Raw genomic sequence first — 26707 nt, 5'->3', positions numbered from 1 at the left:
TGTAATTAAACACCTAAATGTCCAAGAAATTTTACCTGCCTCAAGATGTAGTCACACTTAATAAATTTTGAGGAACTTTCATCATTTTTGCTTCAATCAGAGTTTTGCAGTTGATTTTTCTCAGCAATAATTTTTGGTAAAAATGGTTTGAAACTTGTCGCATTTCGAAATACTGAGTTGAGTGAAGGTGGTAATCAGCCAGGCGTGATCTCAACCTCATATTCTTGATGTTCATGGTGGATAAGGTTTTCATGCAAGTGCGTATACTTCAAAAAAGAGAAGACATGGGTGTACTGACCAATTGAAAGTAGGTTCATGGTAAAAATCCTTTATAGAACTGTGCCAGACTTTGTTCACGACATGATACTTTTGGATCAATACTCTCTTGTAAGTCAAAGAGCTGTAACTGGTTATCCACTCGAACATTTCAGGTCACGTGTAAAGGGATATAGAAAAAGGCAAATGTTCTCTTGAGACCTGATGTCCAAGAAGCACCAGCTGAATTCTTCCTGCAAGCAATTGATCTGGAAGAACTTTTAAGGCACAGGAGGTCCAACACAATGTCCAAAGTTTCCTCTTCAAAGAGTTCTTTGCACGTTGGGAAATAAATTACATTGTCATCCATCAGATGCTTCTACAGTAATTTGAATTTTTAGTCAAAGGACCAAAAAGAATAAAAAAGGACCAGAGTGAGAGTGTGAGAAGAAAGCATCATCTCACACTCTCACAATGTCTCTCTGAAAGGACCTTTTAGAATCCCACTCCCCCCCATCCACTTTCTGAACAATCCTCTGGAAGAAGTCCTCTCATTCATGCTTCTGGGTCTCACTATCTGCCATGATCATTCCTGGGAAAGCGACATTTCCAAACTGGCCTCCAAAGCCAGTCACCGACTGGGAATCCTCCATCATACAAGGTCCTTCCTCAGCCCACCTGAGCTCCTGGCCACATACAAAGCTGTCGTCTGCAGCCTGATGGAGTACTGCTCTCCCCTCTCGGCTGGTGCTCCTGCCTCTCACCTTTCTCGGCTTCACGTTGTGGAAACCAGGGCATTTAGGACCATTGGTATCTCCCATGGTGAGGCTGAGTCTTTTGGCCTCTCACTCTCTAACCACAGGCAGATTGGTGGTCTTTCTGTCTTCTACCATCTACACTCCAGTCTTGTCTCACCACCCCCCCCACTCTGTCTGTGATATGCACCCCCAATATTTCCGCAGGGCGCTCAAGGTCTGCCAGCAACCCCTTTCTGGTAAATCTACCAAAATCATGAATCACTGCTCACCTTCACTCTTTCATTTGTCTTTTTTCCCGCCTTTGGAATATACTCGCACACTCTCTTCAATCCCATTCTTCCCTCCAGGCCTTCAAAACAGCTGTTCACCACCACCTCTTATCTTCCCCCATCCAAAAGCTCAATCTTTTCTACCCCCTGAATCCACCCCAAACCCACCTCCTTCAAATTCCTTCCTTTCCTTCCTGAAAGGCCCTGTAATGTCCATCTTGTATGCCCCGTGTTCCCCACCCAATCCCTCTTCCTTCCACAGATCTCCTAATGTATCTGTTCCCCAATGTTTTGTCCTTCCCTCTACCGCCCCTCTTGTCTCATGCCCCCCCCCCCTTGCTGTGTGTTGTGTGTTAGCTCTCATACGAGTCTCGACAATATATGCAAAAAAAAAGGACATAACTGTCAATTAGAGTATATATGAAATCTCCATGGCCCTGTACACTGAGTCATTTCGTTGAGAAGAGTGGTGCTGTCAACGAAGAATGCCAGATGAATGCAGCCACTCAGAAATATGATGTATATGTAACCCTATTTAATTCATAAATTCGGCTACGATTTCTCTCAGAAGAAAGAAGCACTTCAAAGTGACACGTCTGCTCAGCCATCAAACTGCTTTGAAGTAGACTGGATGTGACAGATGAGACAAGTTCTGTCTGGTCTCGACCGTGCTTTGGCGACCTTCCCAATTGGCATCTCTGGCCATATTCTTGAACCCTTCTCTGCTGCTCTTGCATTTCCTTTGTCTGTACTCTTTTGGCAGTCTTTGGGCTCACTCACCTCTGCTTGGAAGTCAGCAAACATCACTCCCATACTAGCCTATGGGCTGGGCAGAGCTCGCGTGCACCAATCCACCCCCAGTACTCTACCTGGTTGATATATGTTCCTTGGGATGTCTGGTGTGAGAAAAAACAAGATGTTAACACGTAAAATCTAAGATGTTAACACACAATAACTTGAGATGAAATTGTACTTTAGACATGCCGTTGATAGATATCCATAATCACGTGAAGCAATTTTTCGAACTCTGAAATTTCTTGGTATGGTTGTTGAGCAGGTGCCTGTCTCAGTTTGAATACACTTTTCCTTGAAAGGTTGTTCAATTGCTTGTTCCTTGTTGTATCAAGTGTGCATTTCTGATGAATATTCATCCAAACAGTCATGCTATCGCAATGACAAATAATTATCAAAGCAAACACTTCGTCAAATTTCTCAATCGAATTAACAAGACTTATCCTGATTATTTTGATATATAACCTCAAGTACTGTTTAATTGACTAGATTCTATTGAAGGGATGACAATATAAAGTTTTGAGACCAAATTTGAGAGCTTGTGATAATATTTCAGTACTCACAGCTAAGGTATTAAGATGACATCAACGTGAAATTTATTCACATCATGGCTGATCGCAAATGACTTTTCAGTCTATGGGCGATGGAAATTCAGAGTTCACCGACAACACTCTAACCTATGGAGGTTCTGAGTTCACCGACTGCACTCCAACCTATGGAGATTCAGAGTTCACCAACGACACTCTAACCTATGGGGATACAGAGTTCACCTACTACACTCAAACCTCTGCGGATTCAGAATTCACCTACTACACTCTAAGCTATGGAGGTTCAGATTTCACCAACTACACTCTAACCTATGGGGATTCAGAATTCAACTACTACACTCTAACCTATGGAGGTTCAGCGTTCACCAACTACATTCTAACCTATGGAGGTTCAGAGTTCACCGACTACACTCTAACCTATGGAGGTTCAGAGTTCACCAACTACACTCTAACCTATGGAGGTTCAGAGTTCACCGACTGCACTCTAACCTATGGGGATTCAGAATTCACCTACTACACTCTAACCTATGGAGGTTGAGTTCACCAACTACACTCTAACCTATGGAGGTTCAGAGTTCACCAACTACACTCTAACCTATGGAGGTTCAGAGTTCACCTACTACACTCTAACCTATGGGGATTTAGAGTTCACCAACTACACTCAAACCTCTGGGAATTCAGAATTCACTGACTACACTCCAACTGATGGAGGTTCAGAGTTCACCGACTACACTCTAACCTATGGGGATTTAGAGTTCACCTACTACACTCAAACCTCTGGGGATTCAGAATTCACCTACTACATTCTAACCAATGGGGATTCAGAATTCACCTACTACACTCTAACCTTACATGAGTGATATTTTATTGTTCATTTGGAGGTCCCAGATGAGAAAAATTATGTTCAGTTTTATATTTTTGGATAGAATCATACTTTGGACCCGATATTTATAGATGAATTAGCAGATCTTATAAAAAGTGATTTTGCATGTTTAAATTTAAGGGGTTTGTGTGGTTGCTTAAAAGACTGTCCATCCCATTTTGAATGTTGCAATAATATAGAATACTTGGAACAGAACAGTAATTGATTTCCTTCTTCAGTGATGTAAATATTATGCATATCTGATAAATAATCACCTAATCAGTGTGCAGATTGTAATCACAACAACGATCGAGGAAAATACTCAATCAAATGTTCAAACAAAATCTATGAAGCCACATTATTGCTGCAGTTGTGATGTTTGATCATGGTACCTAATGTAGACACGCCATTATTGGTGGTGGCAACTGTGCTGGTGGCGGTGCTTCTTTCCCACCGATAACATTGACTGATACCATCCAAAGCTGAGGAATGGATCACCCAGAGACGACGAAAAAGAAAAAGCATTATTTGTGAGGAACCATGATGTGGACAAATTGTGTGATGATGTAATTATAACACCTTGGCTGTGGACACTGCAAAATCATCACAAGCTATCAAGTTTGGTCTCAAAACATTACGAAGTGATCCCTCTAATAAATCCAGTAGCTTAAACAGTTATATATATATATATATATATATATATATATACATATATATATATATATATATATATATATATATATATATATATATATATATATATATATATATATATCAGAATAAGTCCTGTAAATTGAATTGAGAAATTTGATGGTGTTTGCTTTGATTATTTCCTCTGCCACCGAAGGTGAAGGAGGTTATGTTTTCACTCCTTTCTGTCTGTCTGTTTGTTTGTTTGTGTGCAGGATATCTCAAAAGGTTGTTGACAGATTCAGATGAAATTTTGTGGACAGGTTGGGTGTGTGACAGGATGAAGTCATTATATTTTGGTGAGGATCAGGATTAGGATCCGGCTACAATAGTTTTTTCAATGATGCTTCACCAATGAGAGAAGGGGCCAAAAATGATAGAAAGCACGATATCTCAAAAAGTTGTGGACAGATTCAAACGAAACTTGGTGGACATAGTTGTGTGTGTGTGACCAGGAAGAATTGTTTCAATTTTGGTGAAGATCCGAATCTGGATCTGGGTCTGATAATTTTTTAAGTGATTCTTCACCATTGCTATTGGGCTAAACCAATATATATCACAGGATACCTCAAAAAGGTTTTGGACGAATTCGGACGAAACTTGGTGGACAGGTTGGGTGTGTGACAAGGACGAAACTATTCGATTTTGGTGAAGCTCCAAATCCGGATATGAAAATTATTTAATTTTAAAAGCGATTCTTCACCATTGAGAGATGGGGCTAAAAACTATATATATATATATATATATATATATATATATATATATATATATATATATATATATATATATATATATATCATGATATTTGAAAAATGTATTGGGCCGGATATGTTCTTGTGGATCAGGCATTGTGTGGTGGAGGTATGCGCTCTACCATGTGCCCTTCTAGTTTATCATTGTGATTGCAACACTCTGTTTGGATGAATATTCATCAGAAATGCACATTTGATGTACCCTTGGACAGGCAATTGAATAACCTTTCATATGATTTGCAACATTCAACGAACAGTATATCAAACTGAGACAAGCACCTGCTAAATAACCGTACCGAGAAATTTCAGAGTTGGAAAATTTTTTCACGCGATTGTGGATACCTATCAAGTGGGTGTCTAAATTACAATTTCATCACAAGATATTGCATGTTAACGTCTTGTTTTTTTTACCCAGGACATCCAAAGGAATAAAAATATATCAACCAATGAGAGTAACAAATGCGGAGGAGCGGTACACTGTCACCCTATCCAGCCCATGGACGAAACACAAAAAGGGTGCCAAAAGGAATCCTCTCAACTTCAAACCAGAAAGATTACTTCCATTTATAAGTAGTCATTAATTCCATCATTTCTGCTGACATCGTCTTTCCTGTTTCGAAACAGTCTGATTTCTGACCAATATCTTGGATTCCATCCTGGTCACTCATCTCTGGACATGCTGCTGCTCCTCTCTCAGCAATGGTCGGAGGCCATAGATCTCAATCAGGAGGTCAGGCCAATGTTGCTGGATATATCTTAGGTATTCGATAGTCTGGCATCCTGCTCTGCTGGCCAAGCTTGATGCACGTGGCATACAAAGCCACCTTTATATGCGACTGTATGACTTCCTCCACTGATATAAAGTTGCTCACATCATGTACAGATCGGTGGCCTCTGCTTTTTCTTTTTTAATCATCTTTCCTCTGGTCTCGCTGAATTTGCTCATTCAGCTCATTGACCCTTCCCAGCTTCTCAATTAACCTGTTCTTTCAGTTATCCCCTCCTTGGTAACTTACCAAAAATCCAGGCTTTCCACCCATCTTCAACATTTTTTTCTTTTTTTCTGCCGTTTGTCAAACTGCCTTCCAAAGAGAGTTCAAATGCACTCTTCAGGATTTCAAGCAAGTGGTGCAGCACCATTTCATATCACACCCAATCCCCATCTTCAAACTTTCTGACCCTCATTGGCCCACAATCACTCAGCCATCGAAGTTGCAATTTATTGATCCTCATCCTCCTCTTTATCCTCTTTTGTTGATAGTTCATTCAGAATCATGTTGTATTCAATTATAGCTCCGTTACGACACTGCCATTAAATTGCCTTTATACCCTCGTCATACTCTTCCAAAAGCCTCAATCTTTTACACAAAAATAATAAAAGCTATGAGGCAGCCCTTGAGCTTTTTATTCTTCTGTTGTACAAAGACAATGGCTTATCTTTGAAGAGGCAGGATAGTATCATGCTTACCTCTGAGGTTTCTTTTGGTGACTTGATCTCCCATAGTATTGAAATAAGGTTACAAAAAAGTAGTTGATACTCAAGGTCACCCACCTTTTGGGTGGTATCAGGAATAGGTCTGTGTAATATGAAAGCTAAATATTGAACGGTTTTTGAAATATCGCAGATACAAGCCAAGTTACCGAGATGGTTTCCATAGCAACATAATTCAACCAATCACAGCCGTGATCCAATCAGGTTGAGATAATATCATGAGGAATAGATATCTGTAATATGAAGGCTAAATGTTCAACGTTTAAAAAAAAAAAATTCGCATACACAAAAGTACATTGACAGATGATCAGTTGGGCAGTAGATGGATCTAATTTTAACATTTAGATTTAATTTAATCTAATAAGTAGAGACAGATCCCCTGTCTCCGATCTTGTCAGAGGGGCAGTGGGCAACAAAATAAATTTCTAAGTGTGTAAAAAGAGAGCACAAAATCATGGAACAAACTGTCCTTGGCAATGGATAATGGAGGTGGATACAATTTTAAGCTGGCTTTCTTGTCAGCAATCAAGTATATGGTATACATCTCATGGTATATATTTTGCAATCACAAGCTTTTTAACTGAAAAATATATTATGACAGTACATTCGATAAAATATGATATGTCTGGAAAGGAAGAATAAATAATGTGGAAGTGCGAGTTAAGTTAAAGGATGTATGTGAATTTAAAGAATGTTGCACATTCAAGAAATGTATATGCAACACAGTTTCGATGTAGCATCATTTAATTGCATCTCCTTGCATAGCAGATCAGGAACATGCACAATATGAAAAATAAGGTCGACAGAAGAAAGGCTGTTTAGCATGATGTTGAGACAGAAGGAAATTTACAATTTGGAAAAGTAACACAGCAACCTGGAAATTAAGCTCCCTCATAGTTACCTCTCACTTACTCCTCCAGCTGCCCAAATCTTGGTCTGTCTTGAAAAGGTCTGTGATTCGGTGCTAGCATATTTGAAAAGAAACTTTATCTTATGATGTATGCAATAAGGTTGGTTAAAGTGCATATCTGATTACTCGATTTATTTTCCACATTTGTTAGCTTAAATATTTCCGTAACCAAAGTTGGACAATTAATACATTATTGAACAATCACATCCTGGTTTGCTTTACATATGAAATGTTCTCTCTCAAGATGAAGTGTAACCTTTTAAAAACATTTAAACTACTTCTTCAAGTCCAGCAAAATCGTGTAAAAGTTATCCAATAAAAAAACACATTGTGCTGCTCTTCTTCCGTGATCATTGGAGCAAAATATATGTGTACAGAAGTTGGCCTATTTTACTTTCCCATCAGAGGACATGACTTATGATGCTAGAATCCCATGTGGGAATCCCACAAACCATGTTAATTTGTCCATTTTCTACGAATGACCATATTATAATTTACAAGTAAACAAATGCCTCATTATGTCCTGTGTCTTCTTCATACCCGGAGGTATGTGCTCTTCCATGTGCCGTTCTAGTTTCAATTGAATTTTATATTTTTAACACTGTCGAACACGAATCGGAACAAGAAATACACTCCTACAGTTTCGCAATACTTTGGCTCTGAATTTGGCAAATTGTTTGGAATCTCATCCTGAGAGTGCATGTGCAGAAAGGACTAAGGTTAAAAAAAAATTTAGTCTGTTTGCCTGTCTCGCAGTCAAACAAAATTGAAAATAATCCCAAACAGGAAACTTACTGTTTTTTTAAGGACGTCATAAAGGACACAAACAACAAGCACAAATAATTAACTTAACGTGTTGCATAAGGTGGTGTATAAGACGGTGCATCAATGGTGGAAAACCAAAAAATGTTCTTTTTTTTTCTACTGTTACATGCTGCCGTCCATGCACCGAAGTGAGTGCCCCAATCACCAAAAGGGGAGCACGGTAGAGAAGCTTTCCTGACAATTATATGTCCTGACTAATGTCAAACAGGTGAAATCAGCATACGACATGAAACAAGGATATTTAACAAGTAATTTATTAATTCCTTCTGTCTAACTTTCAAACACGAATACCATTTAATAAAATTCCATCATAATGATTTTAAAAGAAACACTCAATGATTTTCAAACTTCCCAAAGTTACATATGACAGGTTTCAATGCATTTTGAATAAACTCACAACTTTCAAGTCGGCAACTTATTTCATGTACCCCGTTCTTTTTTTTGTTGTTTTTTATTAACTCCAGCAGGGTATGAATTGGTGTCAAAGTCGGTTGTGTTCACTTTTGAAGCAGGCTCTGTTGCCCCGATAAGTGCACACGGAGTGACGGCTGACTGGCCAGTCGCATTGCAAGTCCGCAGAGGGTGATATTCATATCACTGAACCAAGCAGATAAATCCGAGTCCACTACTCACCGTTAAGGAGCACACTGTAGACCAGCAGTGCCGAAGGATGAGGACGGAAAACTTGGCCTTGGTTTTGACAATATGCCCAGAGAGGATTCGTCTGCGTAGATGACAGCTCTGTGACACCAGTAGGATTATGTTGACTGCTTGCATGTTGCCTCTGACATCAGAACGATAGGATAAATTCATCTATAACCCAACCAGCTAGCAGATAAGACGACCAGAATCTGCAAAGATGCAGCTGGTTCGAGAGTCAGGGTTGTGATCAACATGCAACACTCTCCATCGTGGCGAGCATGCGATCCTCTCAGCACCCTCATTGTTGCTTTTTCTTTTTTTAACGAACATCTTGGATGTGCTATGCACCCAGCTGTTGCTTCTCTCTAGTTCACATTTTGTTCCCTCCACTGAAGGTATGGTTCCCTGCTCACCATATATTGTCTTACACAAAGTCACTCTGAGGCCTGGCGTTGAGGGGTCTGCATGCTTTGGTGTCTTCAAAGACTCTCTCTCCATAATAACGCTTTCTCCCAGTCCGTTTCTCTTTCAAGGAGTATAGCTGTCACATTATTCGGACATTTTAGCTGAGACGCAGCTTTGCTCAAAAATAATACTGACATTCCTGTACTATGCCGAACGCTACATATGTGTGCAGATGTTTGCAGGAGTGTCCTTTTGTACAGTAACCACTACACTTATTTAATTCAAGTTACCTTTTCCACAGAATATACCTTACCAACATTTCCAAATGTCATATATATTACTGATCCGTAACATCTACAGCCTTTAAAATCTTAATTATATTCCAATTTAATTTGTAGGAAATGAATTGTGCGAATTGTTGTACTCCGCATGCTGTAATATCTCAATCCACACACAAAAATTCCAACTCACCACACCTAGGAAGTTTAGACAGACAATAACCCAAGATCGCCATGGAGAAGGCAGAGGAGCGCTGATTCATTGAGATTCAATCGTGGTACTTTAATGTGTGGAGCCACTCTGCATCGGGGATATGCTCAATAACGAACTTGATATACAAATGTAATGTCCAGGTGGCCAAAAGTAGTTGGCAAAAATAAGTCAGAATAACGATTCTTGGCAGAGCATTCTTGACATAAAACAGGCGGGAAAAATCAAAGCAAAATGGCCGAGTTAACCAGAAAAAGAATGAGGCAGGATGTTAGTTTGGTTATATATCGAACGGAACAAGGAAGCCAAGAACATGAAGTCCTCACTTTATTTGCTTTATGGGAACAACCCAACGATACATGGAAGTTTGAAGAGATCCCATTGAGCCGTAATCAAAAACTGCTGAACTCCCGAAAATATACTTTCCGCTTGTTCGCTCAAGAAGGAAGTCCTCCATTGGTGGTCAAGTGCAATCAATAATATCTGACAATGAGACAGTCACGAGATTACATACTGGAAAGGTTTGCGCATGTTCAGAAGTCTTGCAAGCAGGTCACGACATTATCTCCCACCGAGATCGCGAGTTACAACGATGATGCGGGTAGCAGCCGATAAGTCATGTCGTGAATTAATAAAAAAAGTGAAAATCGTAAATGCAACGTTTTCAGTTGATGGTGAAAACTTGTACATAGTGGGCTGGCCAATTAACATGTCTGCCTGCTCTTGTTTTCCTCCTTTCATGTTTCTGAATTGAAGATGCTGGTTCAGTCGGTGATGTCGTAGAGAAAGACTCGATGACCTGTGAAGTCGAGGTTGCACTTGAGGAGGTAGAAGTAGAGCAGTATTCGATGTGGGCTGGTTTCACATGATCTATGTTGACACATTCATGTTTGTCTTTCATCTCCAGCGTGAAAAAACTTCTCAGACCATCAAAGTACTAGATAAGGCCCATGATATGGTGGAAGGTCAGGCCAGATCAGATCTGGACTTGCGACGGGCATCATGTAAAACCCATGCTAACCTGTTCATGGTCGAGTTTCGGCGACTAAGTTGGCTTTCCCCACCAGGTCCCCAGGGTGTGGACGGTGTATGGACATGGCCACCCAGCAGGATCAAATACAAAACCTGCCAAAGGGAGTGCGAGCTCCTTGTGAGCCAACGGCCATCCATATGTGTTGCCAACTGTGTTTGCGGACATCCTGCTCCAGTTGGTTACCTTCCTTCGGAGGTTGGTGGCAGGGTTTGCACTCTGGCCACAACAAAATGCTTCACCCCACAAAGCACACTGTAGTGTCTGGTGGGGTGGTGCTGAGGTGTCGTCCTCCAGAAAGTGGTCTCCTCGGTTTAACCTGACGTATTTCCTTTGGGTGGGTGCCTGGAATGTCCTGTCCCTAAGAGATGGGGATGGGCCAGGCATCTCCCTGGGGGGATGGCCAGACGGCAGCACCTGGAGTTCCAGCAGAAAGTTGACGTAGCAAAGTGCTGTGGCACATGCTCATAATGTATGTATGTATGTATGTACAGCATGCATATGGTGGTTGTCGAGGCTTTCCCACTGCATCATGTCATACAAAGACGTGAGTGCATGAATTGAAATCTGCATGGACCTGTGGTTGGCTGTGTTGGGGCCTTGAGGGTAAAGGTGGGAGATTATGCATGTGTCGATTCAACCGGTGTACAAAGCTGCTGGGATCCAAGTCACTCATACTCTGACTTGGTGCGACGAACTCTCCTGGTGATGGAATGGTGGTCTAGTCGACAAATTCAGCCATAGGACACCCCATATCAGACTTGACTGCTGTCCAAATGCCCAGCAAGCTAAAAGGAAGTGCCTCAATCCATCGTGTGTCAACATGAGCATTGAGTCCAGCTGAAAGCAGTCGATTGAAAAATGCTCCACCATTGCATGAGAATAAGGATAACAAAATGTCATTCTGATTCATCTACAGCCTGGAATCTCCACAAGTGTTTGAAAATGGGAAGACTCAAATTTACGACCTTGATCTTTTGTGATGGTCGAACGTACTTCAAAATTCACCCCCATCGTGTAATGACAACATGAGCTACGTTCTCCAGTGTAATATTTGGAATAGGTATAGCTTCCGGCCAGTGTGTAAATCTGTCGATGCAAGTGATCATATATGTTTGCCCGTCACATGGAGGAAGAGGTCCCACAAATTGAATTAGCACATCTGCTGTTGCAAAAGTGCATAGGGATGTTTATGAGCATCGGTGCACTTTAGAACTTTGACACTTGATCAAAATTGATGACGGCTGATGTTTGCAGGGCATTTACGTCCATAAGTGATAATGCATCGGCTGCTGCATTGTCGTTGCCCAAAATGTGCCTCGAGTCAGAAGTGAATTGGGAAATGTAATTCAATTGGAAAATGTTATGTGGAGAATGTTTGTCTGGCTTGGACTGGAGTGCACAGATGAGTGGCTTTTGATCGGTGTTCACACAAAAAGGATACACCCCTGAAAGATGTTTGAAATGATTGACACAGATAAACTGCGAGGAATTCATGAGCAAAGTTGCTGGACCTTATCTCAGCAGGTTGAAGCTGTTTTGGGAAGAAGTACAAAGCTTGTCACTCCCCACCACTGTGTTGTTGTAAAACACCTCCAACATATACGTCTGAAGCATCAGTGAATACATACAGCGGTGCATCAGTCTTGGTGCGTACAAGTAGTTTAGCTTGGGACAGTGCAAATGTAACCTTTTGAAATGATGCAAGCTCGATCTCACCAAGAACGATAGCCAAGTTCTTCTTGGTCTTGTTCTTAAAAACGTCAGTGAAGCGACTGCACGAGGTCGGCACATCGTGGTATGAACCGTCGGTAGAAATTTACCAAACGGAGAAATTCATGAGGTTTGTGCAGTGAGCGAGGAGTTGGGAAACCTTGGATGGTCTTCACTGTATCAGGTAGGGGGGAAATACCACTCTCATTGACCACATGACCGAGAAAGGTGAGCGTTGCGACACCAAACTGACATTTTGTCGAATTGATGACAACTCCGTATTGTGAAAATTGTGCAAAAAGGAGACATAAGTGCTCAGCATGTTTTTAATTTTCTTTTGATTATTTTGAATACACCATCAAGGCTCGTGTGGGAACTAACACACAGAACGTACAACAAGGTGAGCAGGAAACAAGAGGGGTGGGAGAGGGAAGGAAAAAAAAAAAGATGGGGAACAGAGACATGTGGAGATCTGTGGAAGAGAGAGAGGGATGGGGAGGGGTACACAGGGTGAACAAGATGGACAAAACATGGACTTTCAGGACCTTACACGACAGGGACTTTCAGGAAGGAAAGCAGGGAATTTGAAGGAGGTGGATTTGGGGTGGATTAGCAGGGGTAGAAAATATCATGGTTTTGGATGGGGGAAAACAGATGGTGGTGAACAGCTGTTTTGAAGACCTGGAGGGAAGAGAGGGATTGAAGAGAGTGTGGGAGTTTGTTACAAAGGTGGGAAAAAAAAGAGGAATGAAAGAGTGAAGGTGAGCAGTGATTCCTGATTTTGGTAGTTTTACCAGAAGGGGGTTGCTGGCAGGCCTTGAGCACCCTGCAGAAATTTTTGAGGGGACACATCTCAGACAGAGCTGGAGGAGCGAGGCCAGAGAGGAGATGGTAGAAGACAGAAAGAACACCGACCTGCCTGCGGTGAGAGTGAGAGAATCAAAGACTCAGCCTCATTGCGGGACATACCAATGATCCTAAATACCTTGGTTTCCACAGCGTGAATCCGAGAAAGGTGAGAGGCAGGAGCACCAGCACAGAGGGGAGAGCAGTACCCCATCAGGCTGTGGACAAAAGTTTTGCATGTGTTCAGGAGCTTAGGTGTGCCAAGGAATGACTTTGCATGATGAATGATGCCCAGTCGGCAACAGGTTTTGGAGGCCAGCTTGGAAATTTGGCTTTGCCAGGAAAGATCATGCCAGATAGTGAGACCCAGAAGCTTGAATGAAAGGACTTCTTCAAGAAGATTGTTGAGGAAGTACATGGGGGGGGGGTGGGGAGGGTTCCAGATGGTCGTTTTGGAGAGACACAGTGAGAGAGTGAGATTTGTCAGGATTGAAAGACATGATCCACGTGTTGGACCAGCTTGTGATTTTATCCAGATATGCAGGAGTGAAGACGCTGCTGCTTTCTGATCTGACGGATGACAGATGGAACAGCAGAGGGTGTAGTCATCAGCAAGGAGATAAACAGGATTTTCCAGAGTTGGAGAGATCATGAAAGAAAACCAGAAAAAAACAGGGCCCAGAACACTGCCTTGAGGAACTCCAGTCTGGACAGGAAGAGGGGATGAGAGAACTCCATTTAGGGCCACACATTGGCTACAACAGGAGAGAAAGTCTCTGAGCCATGAGTGGAGATGTCCTTGGATACCATAGGAGGAGAGTTTGGTGAGCAGGGTAGGGTGCCAGACTGTATCGACGGCATGCAATATGTCTCGGGAGATGGCTCTGATTTCATGTCTGGCATTGAGGATCTCCATCCATAGTTGGGAGAGCAGAAACAGCATATCCAGGGTAGAGTGACCTGGTCTGAATCCAAATTGATGATCGTAAATCAAGCCATTTAGGAAGAGGAAGGATTTCATGTCTGAAGCGATGATGGATTCCATAACCTTGCTGATGATTGGGAGAAGGCTGATTGGTCTGTAGTTGCAGGGATCTGGTTTTGCTCCATTTCTATACAGAGCGATAATGTTTGCTGATTTCCAAGCAGATGGCAGATGACGTTGAGAAAATGAGAGGGTGAATAGAACAGAGAGAGGGTGAGCAAGAGCAGAAGAGCAGGCTTTGAGGACACGTGGGCTGATGCCGTCTGGACCGGTTGCAGAATCTGAGTCGAGGTTTGTCAGCAAGCTCTCCACCTTGTCAGAACAAAAGGAAACAGAGTCCAGAAACAGCTGGGTGCGACTGGGTAAGGTGGGTACAGAAATGGATTTGGGACACAAGATTTAGAAGGAAACATGGAGTTTAGGCATTCAGCCTTTTCCCATGTAGTGTCAGCTGTGCGGCGATTTGAAGTAAGGGGGAGGGGGGTGGGGTGGAGGGGGAACATACACCAGAAACAGACTTGATTCGACACCACTTGGATTTGGAGGAGACAGGTTTGAGAGATCAGACTTGAGATTATAAAGATGTTGTTTTCTGGCTCTCCTGTGGGTAGACACACACTTGTTCCAAGCTTTGTGGAAGGAATTGAGATTGCCTTCATTTGGATTGGACTTCCATGAGGTGAAGGCATGTTGATTCAGGACCACTGCCTCACCACAAGCTCAAGTGCACCATGGGCGGGAGGAAGGGGAGGACAACTGAAGACGAGATGGGATAAATCTATGCATGAGAGAGAGCAAGTTTCTTTAAAATAATTCCTGGGATGAGTTGATGTTGGAGGAAGTGGAGATGGGAGTCCAGTTGAGAAGTTTGATTGCTGCTTGAATTCCCCACCAGTCAGCCTAAGTGAAATGCCAGACTCGATGGTGCAGATGTGATCCTCTAATAACAGCCAGAGAGATGTCTACTTTGACAAGCATGTGGGCAGATGAACCGATTGGAGCAGAGGAAGAAAAGCAGATATTTTCAGGGAAATTAGTCAAAATAATATCCAGAACAGATTGAGTACCGTTGGTTGAGATCCGGGTCGGGAATTTGACAGATTGTGTCAGTTCCAATGAGTCACCAAAATCTTTTGCTGAAGTGCCATGACAGGAGAGAGAGGTACCCACATCCAGCCAACTGGCATTGTGACAATTGAAGTCACCACATATGAGGAAGAGAGATTTTGGATGAGAAGATAGATGTTGGTCCATGTTTTCGGATAGTGTGGTGTAAATGGAGTCATCATTGTTTGGTGGACAGCACAACACATATAAAAATGAGGTTGGAGTGGAGGGGAAGCCATAGCCAGAGGTATTCCTGGGGTTGTGGGGGAGAGAAGGCAGTGCATGGAGAGTGAGGAATAGTGTCTTTGATGAAGAGAGCAACACCTCCACCAGGACGAGGCTCAGGTCAGTCCTACCGGAGGAGGGAGTAACCGGGGAGAGATACTCGGGAGTCAGAGACATCTTGAAGGAGGAAAGTTTGTGTTAAGCAGATCAAGTCTGGTTTGTCAATGGTTACCTGTCTGGAAAGATCTGTCAGGTTTGAGATGTTTGAGGTCCTCACTGTTAAGGAAGAGGGAGGGGAGGAGGTTTTGGGCGCAGGGGAGAGGAGGGGAGTGGGAGGGTAGGACTATGGAGGAGGGAGTGAGGAAAGGAGAGTTATTGAAAGAGTGTGGGGGATTGCAGAAGAGCTTGGGGAGGGTGCTGGATGAGGAGCAGAAAAGGCTCATTGGTGATGGCTTGATATGAGGTACAGTGGGTAGTAACAACAGAGGGGACAGAGGGCAGTTGAAGATTGAAGGAGGTGGAGTGATGAGATGGAATAGAGAGGATGGGGGGAGGAGGAACATTTGTGGATGTGATGGGGGCAAATTTGTGAATGGGGAGTGAGGGGGAAGATTGGAGGGAGAAGGGTGAGAGGTGAGAGTTGAGTGAGAAGAGTGAGGGAGGAGAGTTGAGAGAGAATGGTAAGGGGGTAGTTTTTGAGAAAGGTGAGAGGGAAGCCTTTTGGGGGAAGAGTGTGAAGGTTGCTTTGAGAGGAAGGGTTGAGAGGGAAGCTTTGAGAGGGAGGGGAGACGATGACAGCAGGCACAGCCAAGGTGCAGGAGGGCAATAGGAGAGGTGGGGAGAGGGGAAGGATGAGACTTGATGGAGGTATGGTGAAGAAGGGAGCAGGCAGGGAGAGGTATAATATTTGAGGGGTTGGGAAGAGGGGAGGAGTGTGCTGAGAGGAAGGAAGGAACATGTTTGTGGTGATGAGTATACTGATTGAGAGTGTGAGATATCTGTTGGGGAAGAATGGAGTCCACAGATGTTGGAGCACCACAAACTTTTGGACAACAGAGGAGGGGCTGATACTGAAGCCGAAAGCAGTGAAGAGGTGCAAAAGTGGAGGTCGGATGAGGAGCAAAATGGAAGGGGTAAGGAGAGGGGGTAATAGGTGAGGGGTTAGGAGGAGTTAGATTTAAAGAGGTGTGACTGAAGGAGGAGGTAGATTGGCACTGAAGTAGGAAAAAAAGGACGATTGAAGGAACACGAACATATGTTGCAAACTGGGAGTTTAAAATTTTTAAAGTCAGCGATGTGATTAAAGACATTACGTGAGGGATTCAATTAAGGAGAATTAAGAGAATGGAGAAAAGAAATGTTGTCACAGTTGGACTTTTTAGACACAGGATGAAGGAAAGGTCATATTGAAAACAGCCTTTGAAGAAGAAAAACAGAAGCGAAATATGATACAATGCCAGAGCCACACGTGTAATCGCTCATCCATGTTCATCCACCGAATCGCTTCCCATCAACACATTGTCAATGTCGGCATATGCAAAAGGTAAATCATACAGCACTTCATCGATGAAGCTCTGTGCTGCTTTCCACAGTCAAAAAGGCATGCATACAAATTCCAGAAGGCCAAGGAGGGTGGTGAAAGCAGCCTTTTTACATCTTCTGGATTCACAGGTATTTGATGGTATTCTCCAAGTCCAATTTAGAAAATCCCTTCTTTCCTTCCAAACCACCAGCAAAATCTTGACGATGTGCAATAGGACACCTATCGGATACTGTGTTCCTGTTCAGTGCTCAGTAATCTCCGCACAGCCTCCAGTCACCAAGAGTCTTCTTAGGTACCACGTGTAATGGAGATAACCAATTACTACTGGATAGCTCGATATAGCTTAGGTCTAACATGTGGTCGAATTCAACCTGAGCTAGATTGAGATGATTTGGAGCAAGATGACATGGGTGAGCTGCCACAGATCTACACATCTTAATGTGATGTATGACTGCCTGCTTGATGGTGGTCTCTTTGTAAACAAGACAAGCAATATCAGGAAACTGTTCCAAGAGTGACTCATACTTTGTTTCCCCCTCAAGTTTCATTAATGTAGGACTTGATGGAGGAAGTTGATAATGTTACTCCTCTAATGGATCGATTGGTATTGCTGTCCACAAGTCATTGATGTTTAACATCCACCAAAAGACCAAAATTCCTCAGAAAATGTGTGCCATTGATGGGAGTTGAGATGCCGGCGATGATAATAACCCATTGGCAGCTTCGACGTAAGCCGATATCAAGTGTGATAGATCGCTCCCCGTACGCTGTAATGTTGGAGTGATCAACAGCTTGCAAATATAGTTTTGTAGATGGAAGTTTTAATCAGCCTCAGAAGGAGGAAGTACACAGACTTCTACTCCCGTGTCAATTAAAAAATGTTTACCTGTTGTCCTGTCATAAAGGTAAAACAGGCAACTATTAGAATTGATGCCAGCTGAACTAATCACCAACAGTGGCTGACCACATCATTTCTCTCATCAGAAGTCAGACAACCATTGAAAATGCAAGACCTCGGTACCAAAATGTCAGTGGAACCAACATTCCTTTCTAGCACGTTGTTGACGGTTGGAGTTATGTGACGGATGATCAGGTTATCTCCACCTACTTTTGCTCCAACTTCTTCCTCTGTTGTCATGAAGGTGGGTCATGAGAGTGTGGACTTGTGCTGTGAGCTGCGCTACTTGGGCTTGTAAATCCTTCAGCTCAGTAGATACGGAGGAGCTTGGCTGAAAGTTATGACACTGAGAAGATACAGCTGCAATGGGATTGAAAGCAGGCATTCCAGCCTCCATGATCTTGTCAGCAAGATCAGCAAGTTGTTCAATCTGCATTGAGTCTCTTGATGAAGTGAGGATGAGTTGAACATTTGTAGGAAGCAGCAGTAAAAACAATGTTTAAAGATGTTTCCCTCTCAGGCATTGGTGCCAATAAGTTGATGCGTTTTCCTGAGGAGTTATGAGGGCTTGCATTCTCCGAACTCTTCTGAAATGAGTAACTGATGAAGACATTTCTGCTTGGAAACTGGCATTCTTCGAACGAGTTAGGCCTTTAATATGTTGTATGGCGTTTCTGTGGGAGGTATCATGAGCAAATCCCTAACTTCTTGTGCAAACTCTGGTTGGAGAGAGGAGACGGCATAGGCAAACATAGTCTCTTGTGATGTTATGCCCCTCGTAAGAAATTGGGCCTCAACTTGTGCGAACCAGATGATGGAGTCATTGGGCCAAAAATGAGGAAGCTTGAGGCTCACAACAGAAAATGTCGTCGAAGGTATAGAAGTAGCATTCGACATTTTTGGCTGCTGGTCCATTGTGGTGAAAGTGCAATTCAAAAGAAGGTTTTGTTAAGTCAGATAACATCAGGATCACCAATGTAGGAATTGAATTGTGTGGATTGTTGTACTCTGTATGTTGTGACACAACAATCCAGACACAAAAATTCCAACTCACTTCAGCTAGGAAGTGCTGATAGCCAATAACCCAATATCACAATAAAGAAGGCAGAGGAGCACAGATCCATTGACATCCAACCATGTTATTTCAATGTATGGAGTCACTGCAGCGTGGTTGTGTTCAATAAAAAAAAAACTTAATATACAAATGTAACGTCCAGGTGGCCAAAAGTACTTGGCAAAAATAAATCAAAATAACGGTTATTGGCAGAGTATTCTTGATGCGTAAAAGGCAGGATAAGTCAAACCAGAATGGCCAAGTTAACGAGAAAAAGAACGAGGTGGGATGTTAGTTTGGTTTTCTATAGAATGGAACATTAAAAACAAGAGCATGAAGCCCCCTCATTATTTGCTTTAGGAGAACAACCCAACGATACATGGAATTTGAGAGATTTCGGTGAGCCACGATCAAAAACCGCTGAACTCCCTGAAGTCTACTATCCGCTTGTTTACTCAAGAAGGAAGTCCTCTATTGGTGGTCAAGTGAAACCAATAATAACTAACAATGAGACAGTCACGTGATGTACAGACAGGAAAGGTTTACGCATGCTCGGAAGTCTTGCAAGCAGGTCAAGACAAATTATATTCTTGAACACTGTAGAACACAAATCTCTTTCTTGTCACTTCCAAAAACTCCAGATTAGCAGTACTTGGGCAAAATTTTACACCATCTCCACCAATCAAATTTGCCACTCATGCTTTCATCTTTGGGGCATGCGCAAACCTTTCCAGTCTGTACATCACATGACTGTCTCATTTTGAGTTATTATTGTCAAGATTCAAGCAAAATGGTGGCTTGTAAGAAATGTAGATCGTGCTCAGAAACGTAAAGCAAGACTTTAAAAGACCCTTCCCAAGTCCTTTTCTCAAGATTGCACCAGGTACGGTGTTCGATGAACTCTCTAGTTTTCCATTTGTTTCCAAGCAGGGTCACCTTTACTTTTTTTCCAGCAGTGGATGAGTCAGTCTCCTGATGTCACTTTCTTTCAGAGCAGAATTTTTTGGATTTCCCCTCATAGATATATTGTTGTGGGGCCGGGCGTCGGCCGCGAGCACGACCGCGAGATGGAGCTGCAGAGTCGGCTCGACCGATCGCCCGGAATTTAGATCGTACTTCTTCGGAAAATTCCGGAAAAGTACGGGTCCCTTTTTGGACCGAAGTTCACCAATAGACAGATCACGTGGGGTAGGGTCGATTGCCAATTTCAATTTACCTAAATACCCACGTGGTCCAATCTACCGGGGAAATTCACCCTTGACGGCTCCCGTACGGAACGAGCCGCTTAGCGTACTCGTTCCGTGTGTGATCCGAGCGGTTTGATCGCTGAGATCCGTCGGTCCCAAATATCCCTTTACAATGGCAATGGCCTGGCTAATTTTCCAACACGCAGCATGCGAAGCCAATAAAAGAATATACGCGAACGGGCTGAAACATTCAACAATCGGGGTATTTATTCACAATTGGGGATGAGGGGAGCACATAAGGGCAGAGCTAAACCGAATATTAATAAGCACGTATGTACAGCAAGGCACTGAACAATTCACTACTTAATATACTGGCGCCACAAACACACATGCGCACACACCCAAAGAATCGGACCAAAAATGGTCTTTATTAAGGCCTCCAGCTCGGATGGAAAGGACGAGCTGAAGACCAGATTCTGCCTCGGACCTGTCCACCTCGTGTGGTCTTCCAGCTGTTTGGACCGGGCACCAGCGAGGGCGAGCTGAATCCAACCACCGCGAGCCGCCATCAGCTTCCCGAGCTCTGGTGGATACCCTCGCGCTCCGGAACACGCGCTGGTGAGATGAGGCGCTGATCCTTCCCAATCCGCTGCGTCGATTCCCCAGAAGAACCACCAACCACCTTCTGAACAACCACCAACCAATAACAGGAACCCAGGAGAGCCAGAACAGAGTGAACAAGACCCACAAATAAGAAGCAAGAAGAACCAATTTCTGTCTCTCTCTTCCCTTCTTATCCCTCTCAGGCGCGGCTCGTTTCCGGCGTGACTCGTTTGCCGTTGGTGGAGGCTGTCGCATCCCATTTCTCGGAGTCCCCCAAGCGAGCCGATTCATATCCATAAGAGGGAATGGAATTCAGTTTGCTCAGCGTTGGGTGGGGGCTGTCGCATCCCATTTCCTGGAGTCCCCCAAGCGAGCCGATTCATATCCATATTAGGAAATGGAATTCAGTTCGCTCATCGTTGGGTGGGGGCTGTCACACCCCATTTCTTGGAGTTCTTATCGTTGGTGTTGTTGTTATCGTTGGTGTTGTTAAATAAAAGAAAACCTGACTATTAAAATAACTTCACAGCGCATTTACATTTATTCACCCATTAGACTAGGGGATGGATTCTAACTGGAAACACATACTTATCGAAATAACTAAGCTATAGGAACCTGAATATAGGAACATGAGAAAAGCTCATGGCTTCCAGATTCGCAACAATATTACATGTAAAATAATAACAAGGAACGTTGGTGCAGGAGGAGGACATTCAGCATATCATTCTTGTGCGAAACTAACACCAGATACCATCACCCATCCACACACAAGCTACCTACAAGTCCTGCCAATATCCCTCTACCCCTCTATTTCCAATGTTTCTCGGTACCTGTCTAATTCTTATTCAAACCGATCTACACTTTGTACAAAAAAAAACCACATTTAAAAAATGATTGGTGCCACAGGCATTTATTGATATAATGGAAAGACTTGTAATGCACTTTTAGGGTATGCTTCCACATTGTAAACAATAACAAACCGTGCTTCCCCATTGTCTCGGATCGTTCACCTGCATTTGACTTTTTATATATTTATATTTTCATTTACGGATGCTTTCCGACGGTTCTGTGATTTTTCCCGGTGTATCGGCTTCAATTCCATGACCTGACGCTGGCATTACAAGAGGTATGTAAAATTTGGTGCAGATCGGCCCAGACATGTATTTATGCCTCTGCTGACGAAGTCACTGGTGGCATTATGTTTTCGGGTTGTCCGTCCATCCGTACGTCCATCCATGCTACTTTTCTACTTTGCAACCGCTTATCCGATTGATAGAATTTTTTGTTACCACAGGTGCGACTATTCATGTAAAATGTTTCAATGATAATTATGACATCATAGGTCATGTGGTGTGGCAGCCATGTTGAAAAAAAGGAAAAACTTTGGACCTCTGTATCTCCAAAACCACCTCCATGGAAAAAATTGAAACTTGACACATGTGAAGGACTCCCCATGCTAAACAAGTGACTTTTTTGATGATGTCAAAGGTGTCTTCGTTATGATGTCATCATTGCATACATCGAATGCTTTATCTGATCAGTGAGAAAAATTTTGACTGTCATATAGGGTTAAATTATATGGGTGGGGGGGGGGTGAGGGGGAAATTGATGATGTCATCGGTCACGTGATTCAGCAGTCATATTGTATTTTTTGTTAAAATTTAAAAATCTTCAAAAACGTCCTCTCCGAAACTGGCTGAAACGATTGAGGCGAAACTTTACAGATATGATCACCTATCCATGATGAACAAAACGTTCTTCATCTTCGACGTCATTGGTCACATGGTTTGGCAGCTAATTTTTTTGAAGAATAAACCTTAAAAAATCTTCTTTTCCAGAATGGCTTGACAGATCGAGGGGAAACTTCACCAACGTGTTCATGAATAATGACTGGGTCGCATGGTCTGGCAGCCATATTTGTTTGAACAAAAATGTTTAAAAAAAATTATTTGTCTTGAACCACAAAATCAATCGAAGTTAAATGTGATAGTTATGATCTTGTTATCATGGGGAATATATGTATAAAATTTCAACCTGATCAGATGCATGGTTTGGCAGCCAGAATTATTTAATATTTTGAATCTGGATTCAGGGATTTAAATCAAACTTTGTAGAAGTATGTATAAAGATGTAATAATGTGAGTGGAGGCATATCAGGTGATGTTGTGACATCAAAGTGTGCCATTCTAGTTTTGTATGATTTTCAGATGTACATATACACACAGAATTGCCATATTTCGTATAGTGGGATACCCATCATTACTGAAAGTCTCAATCAAATCCCCCTCATCATCACCTCCAATATAATGTATAAAGTCTAGGAAAGGTCATTATACTCTTCCATTATAATAAAAGGACATTCACAGCTGATTTTCAAATCACTGCACATTACTGCATACAGGCAATCGAGTGCTGTGGTTTAGATTTTAAAAAAATGAGGCAAATATAGAAGGGGAAAGTGTCAGAGGGGAGTATCCACACTTTCAGGTGTGAAATTATGTTGCTTTCTTAAAAATTTATAATGGCCACTTCTGAGGTGTTAAGTTTAAGAAACTAACATGGATTATTTTGTACTAGTACATGTTTGGTGATCTGTACTACCTGTCTGGTGGAGAAAAAAAAAAGAGAGAACCACTGATGGATTTGGTGTCACTGACTTATTTTACCATACTTACAAAATATAGTTTGGTGCATTTTAAGAATATTCAACAAAGATAACAAGGATGTTCTCTGTAAAAGCAAATGCTGTCCATTTAAATTCTGTTCATTGTGTTCAAAGTGTCTCAGTTAACCTGTTTGTCAAACCACTCTGAATATACATAAAAGATAGGCAAGTACCACTACATCTGCGCAACACTAACAGCCCTACCCCTATCACCCCCCAACCCCAGAAGGAGGTATCTCAGGAGGGTACTTCCATGTCTTCAGTTGGACATCGTTTTTGAAAATTTGTTTGTGCTTTATGCCTTTAATGCATGTAAAACGCCCCTTTTGGGACTGGCGGATCATAACAAAACAACAGTTAGTAAAAGTGTGTAGTTTGAATTTCATTGCAGTTTGTCACATGCTCGCTTTACCTGTCAGGTCGAGTTCTTGACAAATAAAGGAAAAAAAGAAAACACTATTATAATTTAGCTTTTTGTAAATCTATCAGAATTTGGAATGTTACATGTTAAAGACGTAGTAGAAATGGGACAGAAAGCTGCTGTTCGAGAACATTCTTGACATGTCTGTTTTATTCACAGAATAATACTTATTATATTTCTGTAAGTTTTATTTTATTTCCAAACAGTTTTGCTTCAGATTATGGACATAAATTGAAAAACTGGCTCCATGGACTCTTGACTATTTGAGCGAAAGTGTGTGAGTTTTTGGTGAGGGTGGTGGGGGAGGGGAGTTGAACAAATGTAGAAATATTACAAGTTTCGGGTCAGGGGATAATTTGGCAATTTCACAAAAAACTGGAAGATGTGATGGCGATAGTCCGTGAAACCCTAACGATGGATCGTGCCTGGTGGATAGCTTCTGCATCTGAGACCCGTGGTTCTGAAGGCTGCCGCTGCTGTTTTGTATACCTTCTTGCTGGATAGACCATGCTAGAAGACCTAAGGCAACTCCTGGTCCAGCTCCTTTTTCAAGCCGCGACGTTGTTACAGGTGGTGCTGAGGCCCGTACCTCGGTTCTTGCATGAGCCGGCTGCTGAGACGTGCTCTGGTCATGCTGAAACTGCACTGCAGATGGCTTCACAATTCTCCGAGGGCACACTCCAGCTGCGATGACCACAGTGACAGCATGTTGGTGAAACTGAGATAAAACACCAAACTCCCCATTCTGGTTCCTCCCTGACGTTGCACTAAATTAGTGCTTTCTGACCTCTTCATTTGACCAAAGTAGAAAAGACAGCAGCTCCCTCAACTTTACAAATGCCCCTTTTTCTGTGTATGCAAATGTGTTCTTGTTCCGTCTTTTGTATATTACAAGGCATAAATCTCTGCATCGAGCTATCTTTTTCGATATATTTTGTGAAACAAAACGTTACAATTTGTATATTGCTGTGTTAAAATACCACCTGTGTAAACCTGGCAAGAATTGAAATGCACGTGTGGAATAATGTATGCATGGTCCAGTGTGTATAATTCTCAGAATGAGCTTGTGCTATGATGATAGTTTCATTAAGTACAGTTTATTATCATTTAATGGCTTGGCTCAGAGATTATTTGTGCATGTCCGCACGGACAAAAAACAAAGTTGGAAAGATTTAGTTATCCTAACTGCAAGAGATCGAGCCACTCAGTGACAGCAATTGGATTGCAGTGAGATGGTCTGTGGCTGCATTTGGCTGGTGATAATATTTTGAGACAGAAAAACTCCCTGGAAGTTGATTTTGATACCAGATTTATGCATATGTTGGAAATAACTCAGAAATTCAGAAAAAAAACACAGATATCTACAGAACTTTTATTTCCTCAATCCTGTGTATAAGATTTGGACCTGAGGTCACAGCATCATAAGACAAGTGCTCAGATGGGAAAACTAAACCTACGAACCCCTGAAAGGTTTTACATTGTTTTTGTCCTTACCTTGGCAGTGCGACCATGCTCCAGGCAGTCTTGCAGTTCCATGCTATCAACCCCCATGGTCATAAGTGGTCTGTTCAGAAGATGAGAACAATTAGTGAATGGAAAGCTTGAGGACACCGAAACAAACTTTGACACCATTAAATTATGTGAGTGCTTCAAATTTGACCTGGACTTTTGCTTAAAACTAAACTTGAACATAACATTGACAGGCAATCATCACCATAGTGTGCTGCTAATCATATATAAATTTCAACAGACGCAATATTTTTGTTGACCAGAAAATTCAGAACACTGAGATATTCCACATTCATGGTTCTGTCACATGCCATCATCTTGATTCTCAGAATGTGTTTTGAAATACTCCATGAAGGAAACATGTGATTGTGGGAATTGGCTAGCAACTCCAGCAACGAGAAATTCTATCAAATATTATTAAGATACAGTCCATATATTACTCTGTCTTTTAAAATAAAAAGCCTTTTCCAAACAAATGTCCAGGTCAAGTTTGAACGATCATTGTAAACTTTAGAAAGTTTCCTTTCCATTGACAAAGTTCAAAAATAAATGTTGAATTTTGAAGCAGTTATGAGCTAATGACAGCAATGCAAATTTAATTGAATGGGTCAGTTATTATAAATTTATATAAAATTACTTTTGCCATGTTTGAGAAAGATTAACAGTTAAACTCGAGAAGTTATTTGGAAAAAAAACCCAAAAAGTATTCACTTCAGCCGCAACACTTTAACCCTTTGAAACCAGAGCTCCTTGGACTTTTGGTTCCCTCACCCAGGCTCCCTGTAGAAAAATCCGGCCGCTTGGATATGTGGAGGTTTGAATAGCAGCTGGTGAACCGGCCGATCTGGCAAACGATGGTTTGAATACAGGCCCATAAACCAGCCACTCGGGGATATGGAGGTTTGAATAGCGGCGAGTAAAACGGCTGCGAGGGTTCAAAGGGTTAATCGTTTTATGTTTGTCTGAAAGTATAAGGAGCATTTTCTAACATTTAATTATGTCTACAAGAATACAGCGATTTATACTGAGCAAATCTTCTTGAGCACACCACAATGCACTAACTGAATGACCGAAGGAATGCAGTGCTGCTTCATTCTTGCCGTTCTAGTCACAAATTAAAATGGTATGTTGGCTTCACAATTTTAGGAACGGACAACTATTATGATTGTAGCAGTGTTCATAGTATGAATATTGACATCTTATCTGTTACTACTTTCAGTACCATAAGTTTA

The 26707-nt window shown here is 42.1% G+C and overlaps 1 protein-coding gene across 11 annotated transcripts in view; it reads right to left on the bottom strand.

The window, feature by feature from the left end:
* The window catches only part of LOC147034931 (DNA (cytosine-5)-methyltransferase 3A-like), a 516888-nt gene that overhangs the window by 36506 nt on the left and 453675 nt on the right, over positions 1 to 26707 (bottom strand). For 9 of the 11 annotated variants that reach the window (XM_085891359.1, XM_085891342.1, XM_085891335.1 and 6 more), the window contains one exon: positions 25461 to 25530. In XM_085891359.1, the coding sequence (XP_085747485.1) occupies positions 25461 to 25530 (70 nt within the window). Of the gene's footprint in view, positions 1 to 24083; positions 24651 to 25460; positions 25531 to 26707 lie in introns of those variants that run through there. The other 2 variants (XM_085891409.1, XM_085891417.1) reach the window with 1 other exon arrangement.

This window comes from Eptatretus burgeri, chromosome 1 (assembly GCF_056783735.1).
Source record: "Eptatretus burgeri isolate ZD-2024b chromosome 1, Ebu_testis_v1, whole genome shotgun sequence".
NCBI lineage: Eukaryota > Metazoa > Chordata > Myxini > Myxiniformes > Myxinidae > Eptatretus > Eptatretus burgeri.
This window is presented reverse-complemented; position numbering and strand designations above follow the sequence as displayed.